General features: G+C 52.3%; 1 protein-coding gene across 1 annotated transcript; it reads right to left on the bottom strand.

The window, feature by feature from the left end:
• Positions 1–1,839: 1,839 nt before the first annotated feature.
• On the bottom strand, positions 1,840–14,665 carry LOC136099326 (techylectin-5B-like). The gene is made up of 6 exons (XM_065833380.2): positions 14,252–14,665; positions 7,228–7,450; positions 6,305–6,442; positions 4,698–4,914; positions 3,239–3,434; positions 1,840–2,491 (listed from the first exon to the last, which is right to left on the bottom strand). Exons 1-6 carry the CDS (start codon positions 14,663–14,665, stop codon positions 2,345–2,347), a joined length of 1,335 nt encoding a protein of 444 aa, XP_065689452.2. The 3' UTR covers positions 1,840–2,344.
• Between the last annotated feature and the right edge of the window lie 6,785 nt (positions 14,666–21,450).

The raw sequence follows: 21,450 nt of genomic DNA, 5'->3' as shown, positions 1-21,450 counted from the left end.
CAGGGACATTTCTGTCGCTTCGTGTCCTTCCTCTAGTCCATAGCCTTGCGTTGGTTTCTCATAAATTCTAAATTTGGGCAAGGTTCCAGCCATTCATTCATGGAAAGCTGGCACTGGGGATCAAGGTGTGTGGTGGGACCATTGGACGTCATAACCAGTTGAGGCCTCTACAAGGAACTGGGAGAGTCATTACAACCATTACTCATTACAACCATTACAACTATTCAAGGACAATGATCATAGAACCATAGAACGGGTATAGGTGTCACAGAACTGTGACTAATAAGGGAGTGGGGGAAAGTAACTAGGGGTAGATTATTTGGGTTGAAAGAAAGAGGTGCTAAGGCAGAAATAGAGAAAAAAACCCAACAGGAATAAGGTATGAAAGCAGGTAAGGAACACAGGATGATGGGATCTTTTGGTGGTTGGAGGATGGACATCTATGGATGGTGGTGACACCGACCTGGGGACCCAGCCACATGGAATGTGGTTGCACAACTGGCTGGACTATCTATTGGGGCTGTGTCCAAAAGAGGGTTAAAAGGGTCACGCACCCTGGTATGAAGAGTTGTGGGGAGGGAAGGATGGTAGAACTGTAACTCAGTAGTAGTAATGTGTTATTTCTACAGTTTAAGAGTGATACCTTTATCATTGTATTTAATAATGTGCAAAATCAGATTGTAGATTAATAATTATAATGAGATCATTAGTTCATTAGGTTGTTGCTTATTCAAGTGATTTATCAGTCTCTTCACAGAGTATTGCTTAACCGGGGGACACCCTGGTCTTTGGGACATCTGCAGTTTAAAGAGGGAAGATTGGACCCTGAAGGAATGGTGTTACATCTGAGACACAAGTGCCATGGGGCAAGAGAGCTCTCCTTCCACATCTGGTAGCGCCCAGACGTTCACTGCAAGTGATGGTACAACAACAGTGTGGACCAGCCCACGGCAACTCCCAAGCACCATCTGATATGTCTTGGGGACACCCCTCAAGGAAGACTTCCAAGGCAAACCCAACAGAGGGAAAGACAAATAATGTTCTTTTATTATCTGGGGGATATTAGTTTGTAGAATGCTTGGAAGATAATTTTTTTTTGCTTGATTTACCCATGAGAAAATGAGGTTCCAGGCAAAATATTGTCCAGAAGAGTGTAAAAGCTACAGAAACCATCAGGGAGCCAGAAGAACATCAAGTTGGAGACAAGTAGTTGGGAGGGACGGTGCTTTGCCTGTGATACATCTGCCTCTCCCATTCGCTGAACCATCTTTGAACTCATCTGCGCACATGAAACAGGAAAACGTTGATTTCATTAAATATTTGTCACCAAACACAATCAGGGCTGAGGCCAAGTCCCGGCCTCCATCTCTTGATCCTGCAAGGAAGCAAAGTCAGGAAAAAAGGAGGATCACTTGCATCAGCTACGAACGGAAAATGAAAAGACGGTAACGATGAATCCAGAGTAAGGCAGTAAGAAAAAGTCTTCAAATCACATCTGATCATTCCTACAGACCACTATTAGGGTGGACAGAAAACTCATCAGAAGTTCTTTGCCAGAGGAAGGACAGAAAAGTTAAAACAGAATGGAAAAATTGAAAACCTTCAGCTTTTTAAACGTTTAAATCTTTTCCCTTGGAGCATTCCTCCTCGTTTGCCCATGGGCTTTGTACGTTGGGTCTCCTGGCCATCTCAGCATCTCCCGGCCATCTCAGCCTCTCCTGGCCATCTCAGAATCTCCTGGCCATCTCAGCACCTCCTGGCCCTCTCCTCAGGGCCATCTCAGCCCCTTGGAGCCACCCAAGCACACCCCTGGGGTGGTGGGACCTTCAGTACCAGATACATACGTGATGATATGAACTTCGCCAAGATCAGAGAGGTGCTCATCTTACAGCAGAAGAATTGGCCTGTCACGTCCCAGGTGGAAAACTCGTACAGGATTGCTAGTTCTTCTTTTCCCTCTAAAATACCATTGGGTTGGTAGCCAGAGACCTCAACATCTCCATTCAACATCAGGTCCAACCTCAGTGCGTGGCTCACTCCCATCAACAACTGGATTTAGTCTCAAGCCTTGGGGATGCCCAAGCCTGCTGCTACCCAGTGAAACGGTGAGCCCCATGTTTGTCCTTGCAAAACCCTTCTTGGCAATCACCTCCACATTTTCAGGAGAGCTTTCACCACCCAAACACTTGTTGAAGGTCTGGGCATCTCTGATGTTGGTTCCATTCTCTCCAAAGCAAACAGGTAGCAACAAACATGGTGGCTTGGTCCCTCGGGGATGTCCAGCATCAGTTTTTGCCCACAGCAAACTTTTTCCCCAGTGAAATGAAGAATGTCCCAGGCTCCTTCATGGGGAGAGGTGCGGCCGGAAAGTGCGTGGTCGAATCATCATGACCACCTTCCTCAGGGAGTAGTAGTCTGTGTCCTTCCATGAGTACCACACGATACCATCCGGCCCCAGGATCTTGCGGTTTTTAATGGAGTATCGGCCACCCTGTGATGCAGAGCAAGAAGGATGGTCAGGTATGGGAAACACATGGAAGCATCAGTTGGATGGGAGCATCTGAAAACCGATTACTTGGAGCAAAGAACTTAATGATGTTGCGGTGAAAAGAGCAAGTAAAGCCCAACATTTTTCAGATGGTCCCAATGGAGCTGCTGTCCATCCATCCATCCATCCATCCATCCATCCATCCATCCAGTCGTCCATCCATCCATCCATCCTCCCATCCATCCATCCATCCATCCTCCCATCCATCCATCCATCCTCCCATCCATCCATCCGTCCATCCATCCATCCATCCGTCCATCCAGACGTCCATCCATCCATCCATCCTCCCATCCATCCATCCATCCTCCCATCCATCCATCCATCCTCCCTTCCATCCTCCCTTCCATCCGTCCATCCATCCATCCATCCGTCCATCCATCCATTCATCCCAGGCTGTACGAGTCACCCGTACCACAAGTTTCCACCTTGTGGTCCCAAACCCCAGCATGCTGAGGTGTCTCAAAAGACATATGTGGCCCGTGGAACTCCAAAGGCCAAATTGCCTCAGTGCATGAAGAACAGAGGTTGATCAAGCCAGGAAATATTGCTATGATATGAGGACCAACAGCCTCCTCCAAAGCTTGGACCTTCTGTACTAATACCTGCATCCTCATCCTTCCACTTTACCTTGTAGTACAACCCATTGAGTTTGGAGAAGAAGCACTTTGCATCCTCATCCCTCCAGCTTACCTTGTAGTACACGCCATTGAGGTTGGAGAAAAAGCACTGGTGGTACCACCAACCTCCGTGGGAAATCTCGGCGCAGATGTTCCCCGAGTCGGGTGTGCTGAAGCTCCTCTTGTTGTGGTACCAGGCAAAGGAATCTTCCACCGTCCCGCTGAACCCATCCACGTGCAGGCGGTAGTAGTTTGCCTCATCCTCAATGCTGCAAGCAAGGAAGGTTGGACTTTTTAATGGGGAGTGTTTGAGTCTCCTGTCCAACCTGGATCCTGCATTCCTGGTGTGAACACTTAGCAATCATGGAGCTGCTCTGGCCAGGCTCCCTGCTGTGATTCATCACCTCTAAAAGCCAACGATGATGTATTTTTCCCTTCTGTGGGATGTAGATGATTTTGTCTTGACTCAAGGCACTTGTTATAGGGCTGAACTGGGCAGAGCGCGACTCTAAAACCACAACAAAGACTGTGGCAGCTTTGGCAAGAATGTCGCTCTAATTACACAGCTCTGCCTCCTCTCCACATAATGAGCATTCCGTTCATCACCTAAACTGAGCTAACTAGTAATCTGTCCCCAGGTTAACAAAGGCTGAAGGTCACTGCCACTACACGTGATGTGTGAGGAGAAAAATTGGGGTGACCCTTCATAGAATCATAGAATGTCCTGAGTTGGAAGGGACTCACAAGGATTGTGGAGTCCAGAGCGCACATTTGCTGGTAGAGAATGCTCCAGGACACATTAAAATTATTTATTTACTTATTTATTTGTTTATTTCCCAGCAGTTTTGGTGTCTACTCAAAGCCCTCAAGCTTCAAGTGTCCCCAGGGTGCAGTGCTCCCTTGGACATCCTCCCATGGTGGATTCCTCCACAGTCACCCACAAACATTTCCAGTAGGAACAGTGAAGGAGTTCATCTGGGACAGACCAGGTCACCCCTGATTAAGAAAGGATGTGGCTGGTGTGGTATGGATAAATAAAACAGCAGAGGAGAGGAAGAGCTATGGACACCGATGGACATTACGTCAGGCCCAGCAAGTAAAAACCACGAGTAAAGAGGGTGAAAATCAAAACACGACTCGAAACCAGGCAGATGCTGGAGGACCTGCCCAGCAAGACCGTGGGATTCTAAACCCTATTTTTGACACAGACGATGATAATTTCACAGAAATGAAATCCCTAAGTAGCTGAGGACTGTCCATCGGGTCCTACAGCTCCCTTCCCCTGGGGCTGTGGATGTTGACCATGGCCAAAGAAGACTGCACACTCTCTAGCTCATACCCAGGCTTCAACCTGGAGCAAAAATTGGTGGTCAAATCCAGGTGGGAAAGGAAGGACAGACAACCTGGGCCCATTCTGAAAAGCTCTCTAGATACAACCATTCTGACCTAGACAGGGTTCCCATGTCTGAAGATCTCCCATCATTGAGCAAGCTGCATCTATGAGAAGCAAGGAAGGCCACCCCACTTTCTACCTGAAGACCTGGTAGAAGGCGTGCTTGTGCTTGTTGTTCCAGTCCTCCAGGTCGATGCGCAGAGAGTAGTCCCCTTGGTTTGTCATCTTGTGGATGTTCTCGTTGCCCAGCCAGAACTCACCATGGAGGTCCCCAAAGCCTTCCTTGTACTCGTTCCAGGTCCGGTTGAAGTCAACTGAGCCATCCTGGCGCCTCTGGATGACTGTCCAGCCACCACCTGCCAGGAGAGAGACAAAGTAAGATGGGAGTCTCCACAGAGCATCCAAGATGTCCCAGACAGACCTCTTAGTGGTGTCACCTCTGAGGATCCATCTGCAGCTCAGCAAGGTGTCTCCTTGTCACTCTCACTCCCACCAAGTGGCAAAATACAGTGTTGGTTGCTGCGTGGGGATAATGTAATGCCCACCATAGCTCATGGAAAAGGGCTCCTACCTCTCCGGGGTTGGTTCATGATGATGTTCCCTGTTGACTGTCCCAGATCTGGTTTTAAACGAGAGGGAGATGGTAGTTCTTGGGAGGCAAATGTTTGGGGACTGGAACAAACCAGAGATCCTGGAGTTTGGAGATTATTATGTACTGTTCCTGCAGCACCACCAAGGCACACAAGCTCTCCCAGTATTGTCTCACTGTGTCCATCTGCTCTCCCATCTGTCCAAATCCCTTTCTTTTCTCTCGTTTTATTCCAATATTGTAAGCTTGCGGGGGAGACAGGGGACTGGGACAATCTTTTTATTTGCTGTTTGTACAGTCTGTCACTCTACAGTGTCCAAGATTGTGTTGACAGCCATGCAAATAATAGTGGTGACATAACAGTGACCACATTGCCTGAACAGCCTGTTTCTTAATGAGCACGTGCATCCCAAAGCTGCAACCACCTGTAGATACCACAACAGGGGAGATACGTGCGTGTGGGGAGCTGAACCCCTTCCTCCAGCATGGGATGTGTGATGTGACACATCCACCCAAGCAGCAGCAGATCTGTGGGGCAATGAACTGACGATCCACCACCCCATTTCCCTGATAATCGCCGTTATTCTTCCAAAATTCAAATGTCACAAACTAATTTCGTTAGTAAGTTTACACCTTGGGATGACAGTAGTGTGCTCCAGATGGATTTTTAGACAGCAAGGGTGTGCGAGGTCACCTGCTCCCTCGTTTACACTCCAAAATACCTGTGGGAAAGGATTGACCTCCCCTCTCCTCACATCAGCACAGCTACAAGTAGTGGTTGCCCACACATGGCCCTCAACTACCCACAGATGCTCCAGATACCTCCCAGTGACCAGCTGCCAATCCAGAAGGGCTTATTTTCCTGCAAACCCTGTGGAATATCCACTAGTGTGTTGCAAACGTCTTGGATGCATGAGGACATCTCGAAGAACATTAAACATCTGTATTTACGCAACTACATCCCATAATGTCTGGTTTGAACTATTCATCCAAACCCCTTCTATAGCCAGTAAAGAGGATAAGTCCTCTATCCCTGGAGAAGAGCCCTACTGGAGATGCTGCTCTCAAAATAACTCAGATATAAGATGCAGCTCTAAGATGAGGCAAATCCCACCCAAAGCTCTGCTAGAAGATGTTGTAGGTGTGTCCTGCAGTACCTTCGGTGTCCATCTCACACAGCACTTCAATGGGCATCCCTCCGACCAAGGGCATGATGCTGTAGACCCCAGAGCGCCGGAGCCCATTGTAGTAAACGGAAGCACAGTCGATGGGGCAGTTCCTGACGTGCTTCACCTCTAGAGCAGAGAAAAGCAGAGAAACACGACATTTAGTGCACGGTGTGAAGAAAAGGGCTCACAAGCAATATCAGTTTTGTTTTCATGCATCGTAATGTGGAGCTGGACAAATAATCCTGGATTCAGAGCTTCTCCTGAAGCTGAAGACCTCTGCACCAGGCTGGCTTCACACCTCGGTGAAGTGGCTTCTTAGTGATAAGGTTAATTAGCACAGACCTGCACCCAAGGATGATGTGGTTGGGGGATGATCTGCAGTTCAATGCCAACCTGCTTGTCAGAGCCTAAGCTGGACCCTGAGAGTGTCTCACCATCCATGGAGACACAAAGAAGCCACCGAGAGACAGGACCATTCTCCTAGGCAGCATGGAAGCCATCCCAGAGGTGTCCATTGCCCTGAGGAGCCCATCTGTATGTCTCAGAAAGGCAGGTTGGGTGAGATAGAATAACAGAATTATTTTTGGCTGGAAAAGACCCTCAAGATCACCAAGTCCAGCCATTACCCCACCCCTGGCACTGCCACATGTCCCTGAGAACCTGTCCGTCTGTCCAACCCTCCAGGGATGGTGACTCCAGCACTGCCTTGGGCAGCCTGTTCCAATGCCCTACAGCCCTTTGGGGAAGAAATTGTTCCTAATATCCATTCAAAATAGATCTCTACATGGGACTCACGGCCAATGCAAAGGGGATTTAAAGTAGTTTTCCCACAACCTTTCCCTACAAAACCCCTCAAGAGAGGCTGTAAGGGTAAAGCACCCCTCCAGCCCACCCCAGCAGGTCCCCATCACCTGGATGGTGCATCTCCTCCTGCAGCCTCATCTCGGCAGGGCTGAGGCAGGTGGGGTTGCGCCAGGCCCAGTCGGTCAGGACGGAGATGTTGTTTATCTGTGCCTGCATGTCGTAGAGCAGCGTGGCCTGGATGTGCTGCAGGGTGCTGGCCTCGCTGTACCGGTGCTCCAGGTCTTCCACCCGCTGAGCCAGGCTGCGGTTCCGGCTGATCGCCTCCTCGTGCTGCGGGGAGAAAGGTGGGATGGGGGATGCCTGAGGACTGGGCCGTGGTCCAAAGAACAACCCAGGGATGGCCAGCAGGCTTGGGGAGATTCTGCCCCTCTGCTCTGCTCTGGTGAGACCCCCCTGCAGTGCTGGTCCAGCTCTGGGTCCTCAGCACAGGGCACACATGGAGCTGCTGGAGAGGGGCCAGAGGAGCCCCAGGAACGACCCGAGGCTGGAACAGCTTTGCTGGGAGGACAGGCTGAGAGAGCTGGGGGGTTCAGCTGGAGAAGAGAAGCTCCGGGGAGACCTTAGTGCGACCTTTCCAGACTGAAAAGGGCCAAGAAGAAAGATGGGGACAGACTTTAGAGCAGGAGCTGTTGTGATAGGACAAGGGGTGATGGTTTTAAACTAAAGGAGGGAGATTCAGGCCAGACATGATGCAGAAATTGTTTGTATTGAGGGTGGTGAGAGCCTGGCCCAGGTTGGGCAGAGAGGTGGTGGCTGAACCATCCCTGGAGACATCCCAGGCCAGGCTGGACGGGGCTCTGAGCAACCTGAGCTGGTGAAGATGTCCCTGTCATGGCAGGGGGACTGGGGGAGCTGGGAAGGTCCCTTCAACCCAAACCAACCTGTGACTCAATGATTCTACGGGCAGGCAGGGGAGCAAGAAGGCAGAGAGGTAGAGGAGCACTTGCTGCCTGCTCTCCATGGAGACCAAGGACGGTGCCTGCACCCTCACCCTCACCCTGCACCAGCCCCTGGCCCATTGTGGGAGCCACAGGCAGCTTAATATTCCAGTGCAGAAATGCCACACATAGGCTAGCCAAGGTTTGCAAGAACAATACAAGAATATAGGGTTTCTCTCCAAACACCCTCCAGTCTGCAACCCATCACAACATGAGTGTGCTTTATACGTATTTAGCAACCACTTTTGGGTTTTCCTTCCAAAACGCTGTCCGATCTCCCCTTGAACTATGTGATATTTTTATAACATTTTAAGGATCTCTACAGACTATCTGAACGTAGCATGGTGAGCCATCTCCTGCTCTTTGGGCAGCCCCTGGTGTCCTGTAAACAGCAATGACAACAACCATGCTATGCAAGCAGTGGGTGTGATACAGGACCCCAGCTCCTCTCATGACCCTTTTCCTGCTTGTTTTTGGGACGACTGGTCTGTAATCCTGTGCAAAATGACCATGCAAGGTGGTTGGAGATGCTCACAGCTCATATCAGGAGTTGGAGACCCAGAGCCCCACCAGCACACACCAGACATGCCCCACAGTCACTGCAGACTCGCTCGTCTCTCTTGTTCAGGGCTCCATGTCCATTAGATGGCAGAGCAGACCTTAAACAGCACCTCCAAAATCCCACAGCAGCCTGGGAGCCCTCCCCACCTCCCCGGGACAAGGCAACAGCTCCACACCTTCTCCCCAAACCCTCCCCAGGGTCCAACCATCCTGGACCCCCATGTGCAGCAAAGGGATGTTGGTTCTGCACCAGCACCACCCTTCCCTGTCCTCTGATGGGGACATCTCTTCCTCCGTCACCCGCTCCATGTCACTGCCTCAGGCTCATGAGCCACCCCAAAGCCTCTGAAAATAAATTATTTTCTCACCTCCCCATCGCCAGCATCGGGGGTAAATCTGGATTTTCAGGTGCCTGTGCAAGCTTGCAGCTTGTTAAATATCCTCGGGGACACAGATCTGACATTTGACTCATCAGTGCCTGCGAAACCGCAGCGGTGCTGCCGAGGGTCGGGGATTTCCTCCACCTGAAGGGGTTTGTATGCCCAGAGCAAGTTCTCTTCCCTTGAACCTTCTCCCAGAACCCATCCCAAACCTCAGTCCCCATGTCCTGCCAGGACACATCGTGTCTTGCTGTTCCCAGGAGGTGGCATCGTCACTGCTGGGTTATTGTACCAATAATTAACGGTAGCTCTATAATATCCTTCCCACTGCCCGCATGACCCTGCTAAAAGCCCACCAAGCTTTCCCCCATCCCCAAATCCAGATACGAAAAGGTAGAAAAGGGGGGATTATGACATGTAACGGCACCGTGTTTTCCTTCCCAGCCTTGCAGTGTCTCCAGCTCTAACATAAATCTGCTGTCCCCCCACCTGCTCTGTGAGCTGTGACTGATACAGGCTTCTTCCAGCTCCCTTCACCCACGCATCAGCTCTCTGCGTAAACCCTGTGATGCTTTCTCCCAGACAATCCCCTCCTCCACAGCTCTTACCTCTCTTTCTTTGCTTTTTTTTCCTGCTGCTGATTAAAAACAGCACAGCCAGACCCCCCAAAAATGCCCTGATGCTGCTCCCTTCACTGCATCCCTCTGCTCTGGTGGGACTGGCGTGTATTTTTGCACCACGGGGTCCTGTGTGTGTCCCAGATGTGCAAAAGCAATAGGGCTTCAAATGCACAGGGAGGGCTGGATGAGGGGGGTCCTTTAGCTCCCTAAATCATGTTGGAAGGAAGGAAATAGGGTGGGAAGGAAGGACATAGATGGGGCAAACTCATCTTCATTGTTCTCTACAACTGCCTGAAAGGAGGTTGGAGCTGGGGGCGTCAGGCTCTGCTCCCCAGGAACAAGTGATAAGGTGAAACGGCCTCAAGTTGCACCAGGGGAGGTTGAGGTTGGATGTGGGAACAATTTCTTCCCCAAAGGGCTGTGGGGCATTGGAACAGGCTGCCCAGGGCAGTGCTGGAGTCACCAGCCCTGGAGGGTTGGACAGACGGACACGAGGTTCTCAGGACATGGGGCAGTGCCGGGGGTGGGGGAATGGTTGGACTTAATCTTGAGAGTCTTTCCCAACCAAAAGGATTCTGTGACCCAACTTGGGTGTCCCCGTTAACCTGAGAGGAGCTGTGACCTTGAAGAACCTCTTGCTCTCAGCTCAGAGAGACGTCTCGTCTCGGACAGACCAGCCCACGCCAAGCTCCCAGATAAATCCTGATGGTAAAGCCCAGCGAGACCAACCAGTAGCAGCCAGAGGCTGATTTAAGAAGATGGATTAAGGGAGCAACCGCTCCTTGGTGGGAGGAATGGAGACAGAAGAGACGTACGCGTGTTGACACAGTGAGGAGATGTGAGGGGATGAAGCATCTTCCCAGACTGGGCACAGATGCTGGGAAGTGGTCAAACCAACACAGAGGGAAAATTCCTTATGGGAGCATCCCAGAGTCAGCAGGGAGCAGAGACGAGCAGCTCAGCAGCTCTTGTCGCCTCTGGTTCCATCTGTTGGATTATAAATCCCTGCTCAGCCGGCAGCTTTGCTTCTTGCTTTCCCCCACTCTGGTACCACATCCATTTTCATCAGCTGAACTCTCCAGATTTGGTTTTCCTCTTTCTTCTTCTAGGCCTCCCATCCCTTTGGTTTTTTGGATTCATGGGAAAAAAGAACTGAGGCTGAAAGAAATGGCTGGAGGTGTCCAGCCCACCCTCCCGCAGAGAGCAGGGCCGGTTCTCAAGCTGGATCCTGTTGCTCAGGGGCCTTTTCCAGTCAAGGTCTGAAACTCCATAAATGATCTCAGAAGATCTCAGATGGAAATACAGAATCCTTTTGGTTGGAAAAGACCTTTGAGATCATCGAGTCCAAGTGTTACCCCACCCCTGGCCCTGCCCCATGTCCTGAGAACCTCATGTCCGTCTGTCCAGCCCTCCAGGGATGGTGACTCCAGCACTGCCCTGGGCAGCCTGTTCCAATGCCCCACAGCCCTTTGGGGAAGAAATTGTTCCCACATCCAACCTCAACCTCCCCTGGTGCAACTTGAGGCCGTTTCCTCTGCTCCTGGCGCTTGTTCCTGGGGAGCAGAGCCCGACCCCCCTGGCTCCAAGCTCCTTTCAGGCAATTCAGAGATCAGGTCTCCCCTCAGCTCCTGTTCTCCAGCTGAACCCCCCAGCTCCCTCAGCCTCTCCCATCACACTTGTGCTCTATTCCCTTTCCCAACTTCAGGATGTTCCCCTCTTGAGTGCCCTAGTATCTTGGTGGCACAGATGTTGTTGACACTGTCCACAATGGATGAACCACTTGGAGACACTTAGGCAGGACCTGGGACATGGCTGCTCCAGGACACCTGTGTCCCCCTGCTCTCCTTGTAGGGTGAGAACACCAGCAGCATTCCAAAACAGACACATCTCCCTCAAAGCTGCTCACTTGCGCTCCTGTTGAGGAGAAACAAGCTCTCCTGAGTCATCTCACCCTCCAGGAGACATCCAAGAGGTCTTAGCAGCACCTATGTCTACATTCGCTGTTCAGATCCCTATGAGATCAGCTGGATCTCATAGACACCTTTGCGTGGAAGCGGGCATGAGGAATTCCCCTGCTTTGGTGCTGCTCCAGAAGAACCCTCACCCACCAGCTTCTGTGCAGCTGTGAGACACAGGCAGGAGAGCCAGGATGTGATGTGAGAGCATCCACAATCTAAGGATGATTCAGTACAAGAAAAACCCCAAACCATCAAGTAGCAGGGAAATGGATAACAAGGTTAAAAAGATAAAATAAGGCATAGAAATTTCCAGGCGGGTGACAGAGAGACAGGAGCAGAAGCTTCAGCCACTGCTGATGGGCCAGTAAGGGACCCGCTGGGACATGGCCTTGAACAGGGCCCACCTGAGCCCTGCAGCACATAAGAAGGGGGAAACACGGTTATCAGGAGTATTATGGGCTTGTGTGACTGTGTGAGATTATTGTGGAATCATAAAATGACTGGGGTAGGAAGGGACCTTAAAGATCAGGTATTTCCTACAGACATCTTCACCAGCTCAGATTGCCCAGAGCCCCATCCAGCCTGGCCTGGGATGTCTCCAGGGATGGGGCATCTACCATGCATGGGCGCATCCATGTCTATGTGCACATATATATGTATATGTGCATGTATGAGGGGTCTAAACAACAGCAGCTGGAAAGACCTGGAGTGTTCCTGTTTCCCCAGTGAACTTAATTGTGTGCATAACTTGCTTACAAATGTCAAGATGGACCAGCTGGTGCATAGGAGGAGATCAGCAGGGTAAGGAGGTGCAGGACCTGGGCATGGATAAGAGACCGACTGGGAGTCTGTGCTCCAGATCTAATGACACCTCCTGAACACTGAGTGTCCTGCTTGAGGCCATCAGCTCAGATCCCTCTAGAGCCATCACCAGGCAACCAGCATCTCCAGAGGGAGATTTGTCCTCCTGCCTCCTCCCTCTGACTCTGAAGAGACTCTACCACAAACCATTTTGCCTTTAGATGGGTCGTTTCAGACCCTGGAAATGAAGAATGGGTTAAGAGCATGAATACTGCAGGGAAAACATTTAGTGTGTTACCATCCATCTCCCTCCTTGGCTGTGAGATGGAGAGGTCGGTGAAAGAGCTGCAGGTCCAAGGAGCACCAGGAGTGTGTTTTGGGGCCAGTGCAGGGAGCTGGCGTTGGGGTAGGAGAGATTTAACAGTCCAAAATGTCATCAGGGGATGGATGTGGGAAGTCAAGAGACCAAAGACCAGCTTGTCCCAGTGCAAGTGCAGGGAGAAAACAGGAAAGTGGGTGAGAAGGTAAGATGGGGACAAGGGCCAATATGAGAGGAGGGACCCTGGGTGGGGGGTACCCAGTGGGTCTGCCTGAGCAGGAGCACCCATCCTGACTCACTTACCCCCCTCCCTTCCTCTGTCACCCCTGGAACAGCTTGCACCCCTGGAGACACCCACGGCACAGCTGCCCACCCAACAGTGTGACCATCAAACAGCCCCACAGCCTCGGCACAGCTTTGCTTTCCCCGTGGGGCTGCTTGAAAGAAGTTTTCCAAACAGGGACTCCAAGGATGAGGATGAAAAGAAGCCAAATAGAAAATAAACCACCCCCAGAGCTCAACCATAACAGACCTCATCTCCTCCAAGGGCAAAGACAAAGGTGCTCTTCACCCAGCAGTCTCAAGGCTCTTCCATTGCTGCTGGATGTTCTACACGTCTCATCAACAACCCCATGAGACATCTCAGCTGGGAAATTGCTCCTATGGCCAGCAAAATGCAGCCTGATCCCTCCCTGCTCCTGGTTACAGCCCTGGGCAAGCTGTTGCTCGCTGCTGGTGACAGCCAAGGGTTTGCTGGATAAAGTCATGGGGCAACACCAAACCTCTGAGAGCTTCAGAGGTGCCAAATGAGGTTGGAAAAAACGTATTAGTGTGAAGCTTCAGGCTGTGAGGCTGGCTAATGGAGCTGGGGAGGGATGAGCACCACAGAATCATAGAGTAGTTTTGATTAGAAGAAACTCTCAAGACCATCAAGTCCAACCATAACCCACCCCTGGCACTGCCCCATGTCCCTGAGAACCTCATCTCCATGTCTGTTCAACTGCTCCAGGAATGGTGACTCCAGCACTGCCCTGGGCAGCCTGTTCCAATGCCCAACAACCAGAAAGGAAACTCCAGGAAGGGTGTCGCGGGCTGAACATCAGCTCTTCTCCTTCTCAGCCATGGCCATCCGAGATGTGGTCCTTCACTGGCCACCCGAAACTCCAGGTCCAGCCCTGGATCCCACTATGGGCAATGGGATGGATCAGCTACCCCTCCTAGGCAGGCTCAAAGGTGGAGGAGATAGCACAGATAAAACACCAAAGGGTTTGTGGCTAATGTTAGGAAAGATCAGCCCTGGAAGGCTCCTGGACCATGGCAGGAGGAGCAGCTGGGGGTTAATGGATATCCCAACCATGGTCAGAACAACACCACATGGTTCACCAGGTGTCCTCCTCCTGCAACTGCTGGGAGCTGGAAGGGACCATGGGAAGGGACCATGGGGAGGGACCGGGGAGAGCTGTGAAGAGGGTTCTGCAAAGGGCAGCCCTTTACCTGGAGCTCGAGGACTTTGATGCGGTGCCGGTGGTTCCTCAGCTCCTCCTGTAGCTCTGAAATCAGTTCCCGCAGCTCCATAACTTGCTGCTTGCGCTCTTCATTCTCATGGAGCCAGTAGGACACCTCATCAGTGCAACGAAACATGTCCGGGCATCGCTGCTCGTCCCCCTGGGGCAACGTGGCCACGATCTTACAGCGGCCGTTGGGCAGGACCTGGTTGCTGTACTCGCCGCACTGGATCAGGCCCGTGCCCTCCTGGGGACCCTCGTGGTCTCTGTACCCCGCGGGCAGGGACTTCTGCAGCGAGGGGCTGCTCAGCGTGGCCACCAGGATGAGGGACAGCAAACCCACTCTGGTATGGCTGGTGCTGGGACAGACCTCCATCAGGATGGTCCCCGGGGATGAGCCCATGTGTCTCATCACCAAACACCGTCAGGGGGAAAGGTGGACACCCCCAGGACATAACACTGGGTCTTCTCCTGAGAGTCAGTGAGTGGCATTGCAGCTGTATGGGAACAGAACGTCAGTATGGACCCCAGAGCTCCCACCAAGGGGGTCACTGCAGGCAAAGGACCTGTCTGTCCCCACAAAGCATCCTCCTTGGTGTCACCCTGTGGCCACCAAGCTCTGGTGGGAGAACTTCCACTGTCCCAGCCAGGCTCCACCAGCTTCGTGGGCTGTGTTTCCCCTCCTGGTTGGCTTGAAGGGTGCTGAGGTCTGTTTGGGGATGGTCAGCCCCTTGGGCACGGCTTTCTGCCCATGTAGGACCATGCACGGGAAGGAGGTATCTCCATCAGATGGGGCATCTCGCTACACCATCACTCCCTGGAATGGGAACCAGAGCAAGGAGACAGGTGATAGAAAGGAAGGAGGAGCAACCAACCCTCCCCATCATGCTGCCCACCCACAGCCACCTTCTCTGGCCCCCTCCAGCCATCCATACAGTCCAGGCACACAGGGCACAGATTTGGGGCTCACTCCATGTCCCTGTGTGTGACTTTTCTTGGCAGATGGAACTATAAACGAAATTTAAAAGTGAATGCTCGTCATCTACATGGGCAGCCCAGACCACCAACCCACCCCTGGGCAGGGTTAGACCACCCCGGGGCAGTCTGGATGGACCTTGGCTGTGGGCTGATTGTCCCAGGTATTCTCAGGTCCAAGGAGCGGGACGGGGATGGAGGGGTAGTGGCCAGGTCATCATCCAGGTGAGAAATATACATTACTTGGTCCCTTTTATCCAGAGCCCCATCCCTGGAGACATCCCAGGCCGGGCTGGACGGGACTCTGAGCAACCTGAGTTGGTGAAGATGTCCCTGCTCATGGCAGGGGGAACTTGGGGAGCTCTGAAAGTCCCTTCCCACCCAAACTATTCTGTGATTTAGAGAAATCGAGTTCCCCTTGCAGCCAGAGCTGCCCTCTGATCCCTGCTTTACACCAGGGCTCCCAGCCACAGTATCACCCTCTGCGTCTGCTCCCAAGGTTTGTCCCCACCAAAGGCCATTCCCATCCCAGTCTGGTGAGGATAAGGAACTGGGAGAGATGCCACATGTCCCCAGCAGCATCCCAGCTCCCAACATACCTTCAGAATTCCTGGTCAGGCTCTTGGGCAGCAAGAGCAGAGAGCAGTGAGCACCATGAGAGCAGGGTGTGATTTAAGGGATGCTAAATGCTTATTCCCCCTGATCCTATCACCGCGCTATAAATAGGGCCAAGAGAGCCGCCGGTTTCAGACGACGCATGGGAGGGAGGAGCGCAGGTCCCGGCGTGAACTTATCAGCATATGGGGGATTAAGCTGGTGGCTTGGCAGGAGGACAAGGCTTCCCCTCACCTAGAAAACCCCCTGTCCCACCCCTGGGATGTGTTTTGGGAGGGAGCGGGTTCATCTGACACACCCCATCCCAGCTGTTTTGGGGGGAGAGCTTCCCAGCCTGGTCATGGATGGGGCTCAGGGCAGGGAGCAGCCATCATTTGTTTTATCCACTAGCCCAGGGCTCCGCCTTTGCTTTTGCAAGGGAGTAATGCCAACAGGCTTGATTAGTTACATCTGCTAATCATTCAACCGAAGCTAAAACCAGAGATTTCCATGTTGAACAACAGTGTCGGTTGTTGTGTTTTCTTCCCTTAATGTAAAGAGTTTCCAGATGATGTTCCCAAATTGATTCTCACAAAGGAGACACTCAAGCCAGCTCAGATGGCCACCAAAAACAGAGGAACTGCCTGGAGAAGGGGAGTTTCATTAGCAAACGTCTGCTTGGGTGGTTGGGAGAGACGCTGAACCCCACCATCCTTCAGCAGCTATCCCAGATGGACACGTCAATGTCCTTGGGAGGACCTGTCACCTCCACGGACAGGACCCTCCTGCACTGCCGGTGGCCCCCAGTAAGGCTGAAAGGAGGCTGTGGGTGACAAAGGGGGGACACAGCTTGCATGACACTCCAGCATCCCAACCCTACGTGCCACGGTGGGGTCATGTCCTGCCCTGACTTCCCCACAGCTGGATCCAGCCCGGCAGATCCAATCTCTCTTCCCCTGAGAAGGATGCAATCCCAGTTTAGCTTTAGGCTTAGGCAGAAAAACTCAAAGCCCAACTGGGTTGCCAGCCCACAGCCAGCTCCTGGCTTTGCTTTCAGTGGGTAAAAATGTTTCGAAAAGGGGGTTTATTTGTTTTCTTGGTCTCTGCAAGAGAGTTGGTTGGGGCAGAGCGTGGGGATGTCCTGCATCTGAGTCCTGCCAGCTCAGGATGTGTCACTGTGTCCCTGGGGAGATTTCTGCATCTCCAGCACAACAGGAATCTCTGTGTCCATATCCACCACCCAGAGAGGTTTGGAGAAGGGGCCTCAGCAGTAAGTCCCTGTGCGAGCTGAGGTTGTCCAAACCTCATTTTTCCTTTTTAATGAATGGAGTCATAAAATCATAGAACTATGGAATAGTTTGGGTGGGAAAGGGATCTTCAGAGCTCATCCAGTGCCACCCCTGCCATGAGCAGGGACATCTTCACCAGCTCAGGTTGCTCAGAGCCCCGTCCAGCCTGGCCTGGGATGTCTCCAGGGATGGTTCAGCCACCACCTCTCTGCCCAACCTGGGCCAGGCTCTGACCACCCTTCACTATAAACAATTTCTTCCTCATGTCTGGCCTGAATGTCCCTCCTTTAATTTAAAACCATCATCCCTTGTCCTATCACAGCAGACCCTGCTCAAAAGTCTGTCCCCATCCCTCTTCTCAGCCCCTTTTAAGTCCGGAAAGGCCACACTAAGGTCTCCCCGGAGCTTCTCTTCTCCAGCTGAACCCCCCAACTCTCTCAACCTGTCCCACAGCAGTGCTGTTCCAGCCTCGGGTCATTCCTGGGGCCCTAAATGAGGTTGAAGCACCCTCGCAGGAGCTGTGCCAGCCCAGCAGCCTGGACAGCAGTGCTGCGTAAAGCACAGAGGGAAGAGGGACCCTGAGATCATCCTGCAAAGCTCTGCCATGAGGGACACCAAGAAGAAGTGCTGTGTGAAGGGACACCACGGGCAGAGGGTGGGAAAATGGTGCTGTAGGCAAGGGGAAGCCAGAGAAAGGTCATCGCAGGGAAGGGAGGAGTGATGGTCCATCTAGATGTGATGAACGTGGAGAACGTTCAGTGCTGACACTTCTCTTTGGGCTGGATCCCACCACTGCACCAGCAAACCCCACTTCCCCACCACAAGATTTGTCCGTCTAGCCAGATGTAGATATTTACCCTCCAGGCTTGTCCTGAGCCACCCCATGGCCAGTGGAGAAAATAAGGATGGGAAGGTAGACACCAGCATGGCTAAAAGGTGAATTGCACCCCATAGCCATCTCTTTATGGGGTGGTTAGGGGGATGTTGGGGCAGGGAATCAACATCTTACTCTTGAATGGCAGTCAAGAGCTCCTCCAGCACAATGGGCTAAAGACCAGCTTTCCTTTATTGCACACGAGTGGATAGACATTTAACGTGCTCGTCTATAATGAAATCCATTATCCTCGTCTTTCACGGAGGCCCTACAGTTCTGGTTCCCCCTTTTCATGGCCAGTCGTGGTGGGGAGGAGGAGGTGGAGGAAGGATGGAGCCACGTACAGCCTGACCCTTTGTGCAACCGCTCAGGCAGCACTCTCCCCATAAATATTTGGGCTCCTAAATGGATCTGACCTCCCTCCACCAGCCCCTTTCCCTTTCATTTTCTTCTCCCTATTATTTTAAAAACCAACCCTCATCCGGATCATTAGCGTCAGAGGCGGAGACGGGCGCCGAGCGCCACATGGAAGAGGCGAACGTACATTTTGTTCAGTGCCCCCTCGAGTGGCGTTTCGCTCAAGGCTGCTCCTTCACAAAGGGAGACGTGAAAATGGTCCCTGCTGGTAGCTCATCGCCAGCTGCCCCGACAGGGCTCGCTGCAAAGCTGCCTCTTCAGGGACACAAAGAGCGGCCATTTCTTCTGCCTTCCATTGATGTCTGAGTTGTTTGGGGAGCATTTAGAGAAAAAGTGGAGCGGGGAAGGGAGGGAGGGGGGAATTCAATGAGAGAGCCTCAGTGATGCTAATAGAGATAAATGGCTCTGAAAGACCCAAGGTTGAGCGCTCCACGTTTGGTCTGTTCATCTTCAGCATCCTTCCCCGTTCTTTGGGGGGGACGTCAGCTACAACCCCTCCGGTTGTGCAGGATTTCCAGTCTCATCCAGAAAGGAAGTGAGGAAGCAGACTCAAGTTGCACCAGGGGAGGTTGAGGTTTTGGATGTGGGGAACAATTTCTTCCCCAAAGGGCTGTGGGGCATTGAACAGGCTGCCCAGGGCAGTGCTGGAGTCACCATCCCTGGAGGGCTGGACAGACGGACATGAGGTTCTCAGGGACATGGGGCAGTGGTGGACCAAAATTACTGTATGATTCTATGATTCTATGATTAATTGAAGCCAACACTAAGAGAGTTGGGTACTCCTTGGCCAACTCTTTCGCAAACCATAAATGCAGATCACACAACCCTGTTTGTTTTCAAGCATCCTGTTGAGCATCCATCTCTCCCTCAAAATCATTGGGTCCAACCATAACCCAGCCCTGGCACTGCTCCATGTCCTGAGAACCTCATGTTCGTCTGTCCAGCCCTCCAGGGATGGTGACTCCAGCACTGCCCTGGGCAGCCTGTTCCAATGCCCCACAGCCCTTTGGGGAAGAAATTGTTCCCCAGATCCAACCTCAGCCTCCCCTGATGCACTTGAGGCCGTTCCCTCTCATCCATGTCTTCTGCTTCCTCGCAAACGCAGGAATGCACAACATTTCTCTGGGTATCAAAATTATTGTATGGCTACCCCATCCCAAATCCCGCTCCATCTGCTTCTCGCTGTAGTTTCTGGAGAGACGAGGTCCCCACCACCATTACCCACGTGCTGCAGCTTCTCCAACCTTCAACAGCTCACATGCTGTGTGTGCAATCAGCCCACCAGCTCCCACATCATCTCTCTTTGAGGAAGAAATGTCAAAAATTGAAACACTTCTCCATTTCTTGTTCCTGCGCAATGGAGTGAAGAGATGTTCCAGTTAACCCTGGATAAGCCCCCATCACTCACCCTGTCTTGGAGTTCTGGAAGAAAAGACAAACTAATCCAACTCTACCCACCCCAATCTCTTAGGATTGCAATGACTCGGATTAGCTCCCACCACTAACACAAATAATTGGCGTTTTGCTATAAAATAATAAGCAGTAAGAAGCAGCTCAGAGGTTCTGAAGACCAGGGAACCCCAAATCAGAGTAAACTTTAGTGCTGTTCCACTGCCTACACTCATGCTCCACAAATATCACCAAAAGCTGTACGCTGAGGTACAGGGGCCATAGGTTTCCAGGGCTCACGCTCTCTACCGGCCCCAAGCCCTGGATGCAAAACCACCCCAGGATGCCCTGAACGGGGTAATCCCAGCCTGGGGAGGGCATGGGGGGCACTGGGGGCATTGGATGGAGATTTAGGATCCAGCTGGAGCTCGGGAGATGTGCTCAGGAAGGCACCGCAGGTCTCAGGGTTGCTTTGGGATCCGGTTCTGCCCGGGGGCTTTGCTAAGCTCCTTCGTCCTTAATCCAGCCCCGGGAGCACCGGCCCTGGGCAGGGGCAGCACCGCGAAGGGACGAGCGAGGCTGTTCATGCTTCTCCCTCAGCCCCCTGCAGCCTCCCAAATCCCCCTCCCATCCTCTCTTCCCTCCTGCAACTTCAGTGTGGGATGTAAAGAGAGTTGAGGTTGCAGAAAGAAGGAAAGCGGGACACGGCTGAGCATCCCGCGGGCTGGAGAAGGGGCTGGTGCAGTTCTCCTCCTGCAGGACCCTGGAACACAGCAGAGTTACAGGGATGAAGTCCCCGCGGGGCTCCTAAACCCTGCTGAAAGCCGGTTCCTCCCCTCTAAGAAGCCGTAATCCCTCTTAGGGGCACAGGCAATAATCGGGGATTTGGCTCTGGGTGTGCAAATGCGTGTGTGTGTGTGTCTGTGTGTGTATAACCGGCTCCAAAAAGGAAAGAAAGGCAGCGTGAATGAGGAAAGAAAATGCCGAATCGGACAATTTTGGGTTCCTAAGCTCACCTCTCCTATTGCCCTGGGGCTGGGGTGCACACATGGCAGGCAGGGGGGGACAATCCCATCCCCAAGTGAGGGCAGGATTTGTCCCCAGCACTTTTAGCCACCCAAAAGTCAAGCAGCTCCTCCCAGTCCATGGTCTGGGCTGGTTCTGCTGTCACTGGAGAAGAAGCCACATCCCAGGGGCACGTCCACGTCCTTGGATGGGTGACAGGGACCCGAGGACCCACTCTGGGCAGGGGGGGATGTCCCCAGGACACCCCCTTGAGAGGGTCATGGCTGTGCCCCTACCCCAGCCAAGGATCCTGTCCTTCCAGCCCAGACGATTTCCAAACCCAGGAGTTGAAATGAGATTCATTCAGCCTAAAATAAGGTGTAATATTTACTGACCAGTGGGTTTGGTCTTTTTTTATTACCAGCAGCTGTAATTAAGCAAGAAGTGCACCTCGGGGGGGTTTTCCCATGCAACACAATGTCTCGTTCCTGAGAGCTCCTTGCACCATTAGCCTGAAGGGCAACTGCCTTCCACTCGCCCTCCTGTCTGCTCTGAGCAGTTCCTCAAGAGAAAAAGGACTTATTCCTCCCTAAGCCATCATTCTCTGCTGGGGGGTACAGCCCCAAAGCCCTGTGACCGTCTCAC

The sequence above is a fragment of the Patagioenas fasciata genome, chromosome 3 (genome assembly GCF_037038585.1).
Source record: "Patagioenas fasciata isolate bPatFas1 chromosome 3, bPatFas1.hap1, whole genome shotgun sequence".
In the NCBI taxonomy this organism is placed as follows: Eukaryota; Metazoa; Chordata; class Aves; order Columbiformes; family Columbidae; genus Patagioenas; species Patagioenas fasciata.
Note: the sequence above shows the minus strand (reverse complement) of the source record. Positions and strands in the feature narration are given on the sequence as shown.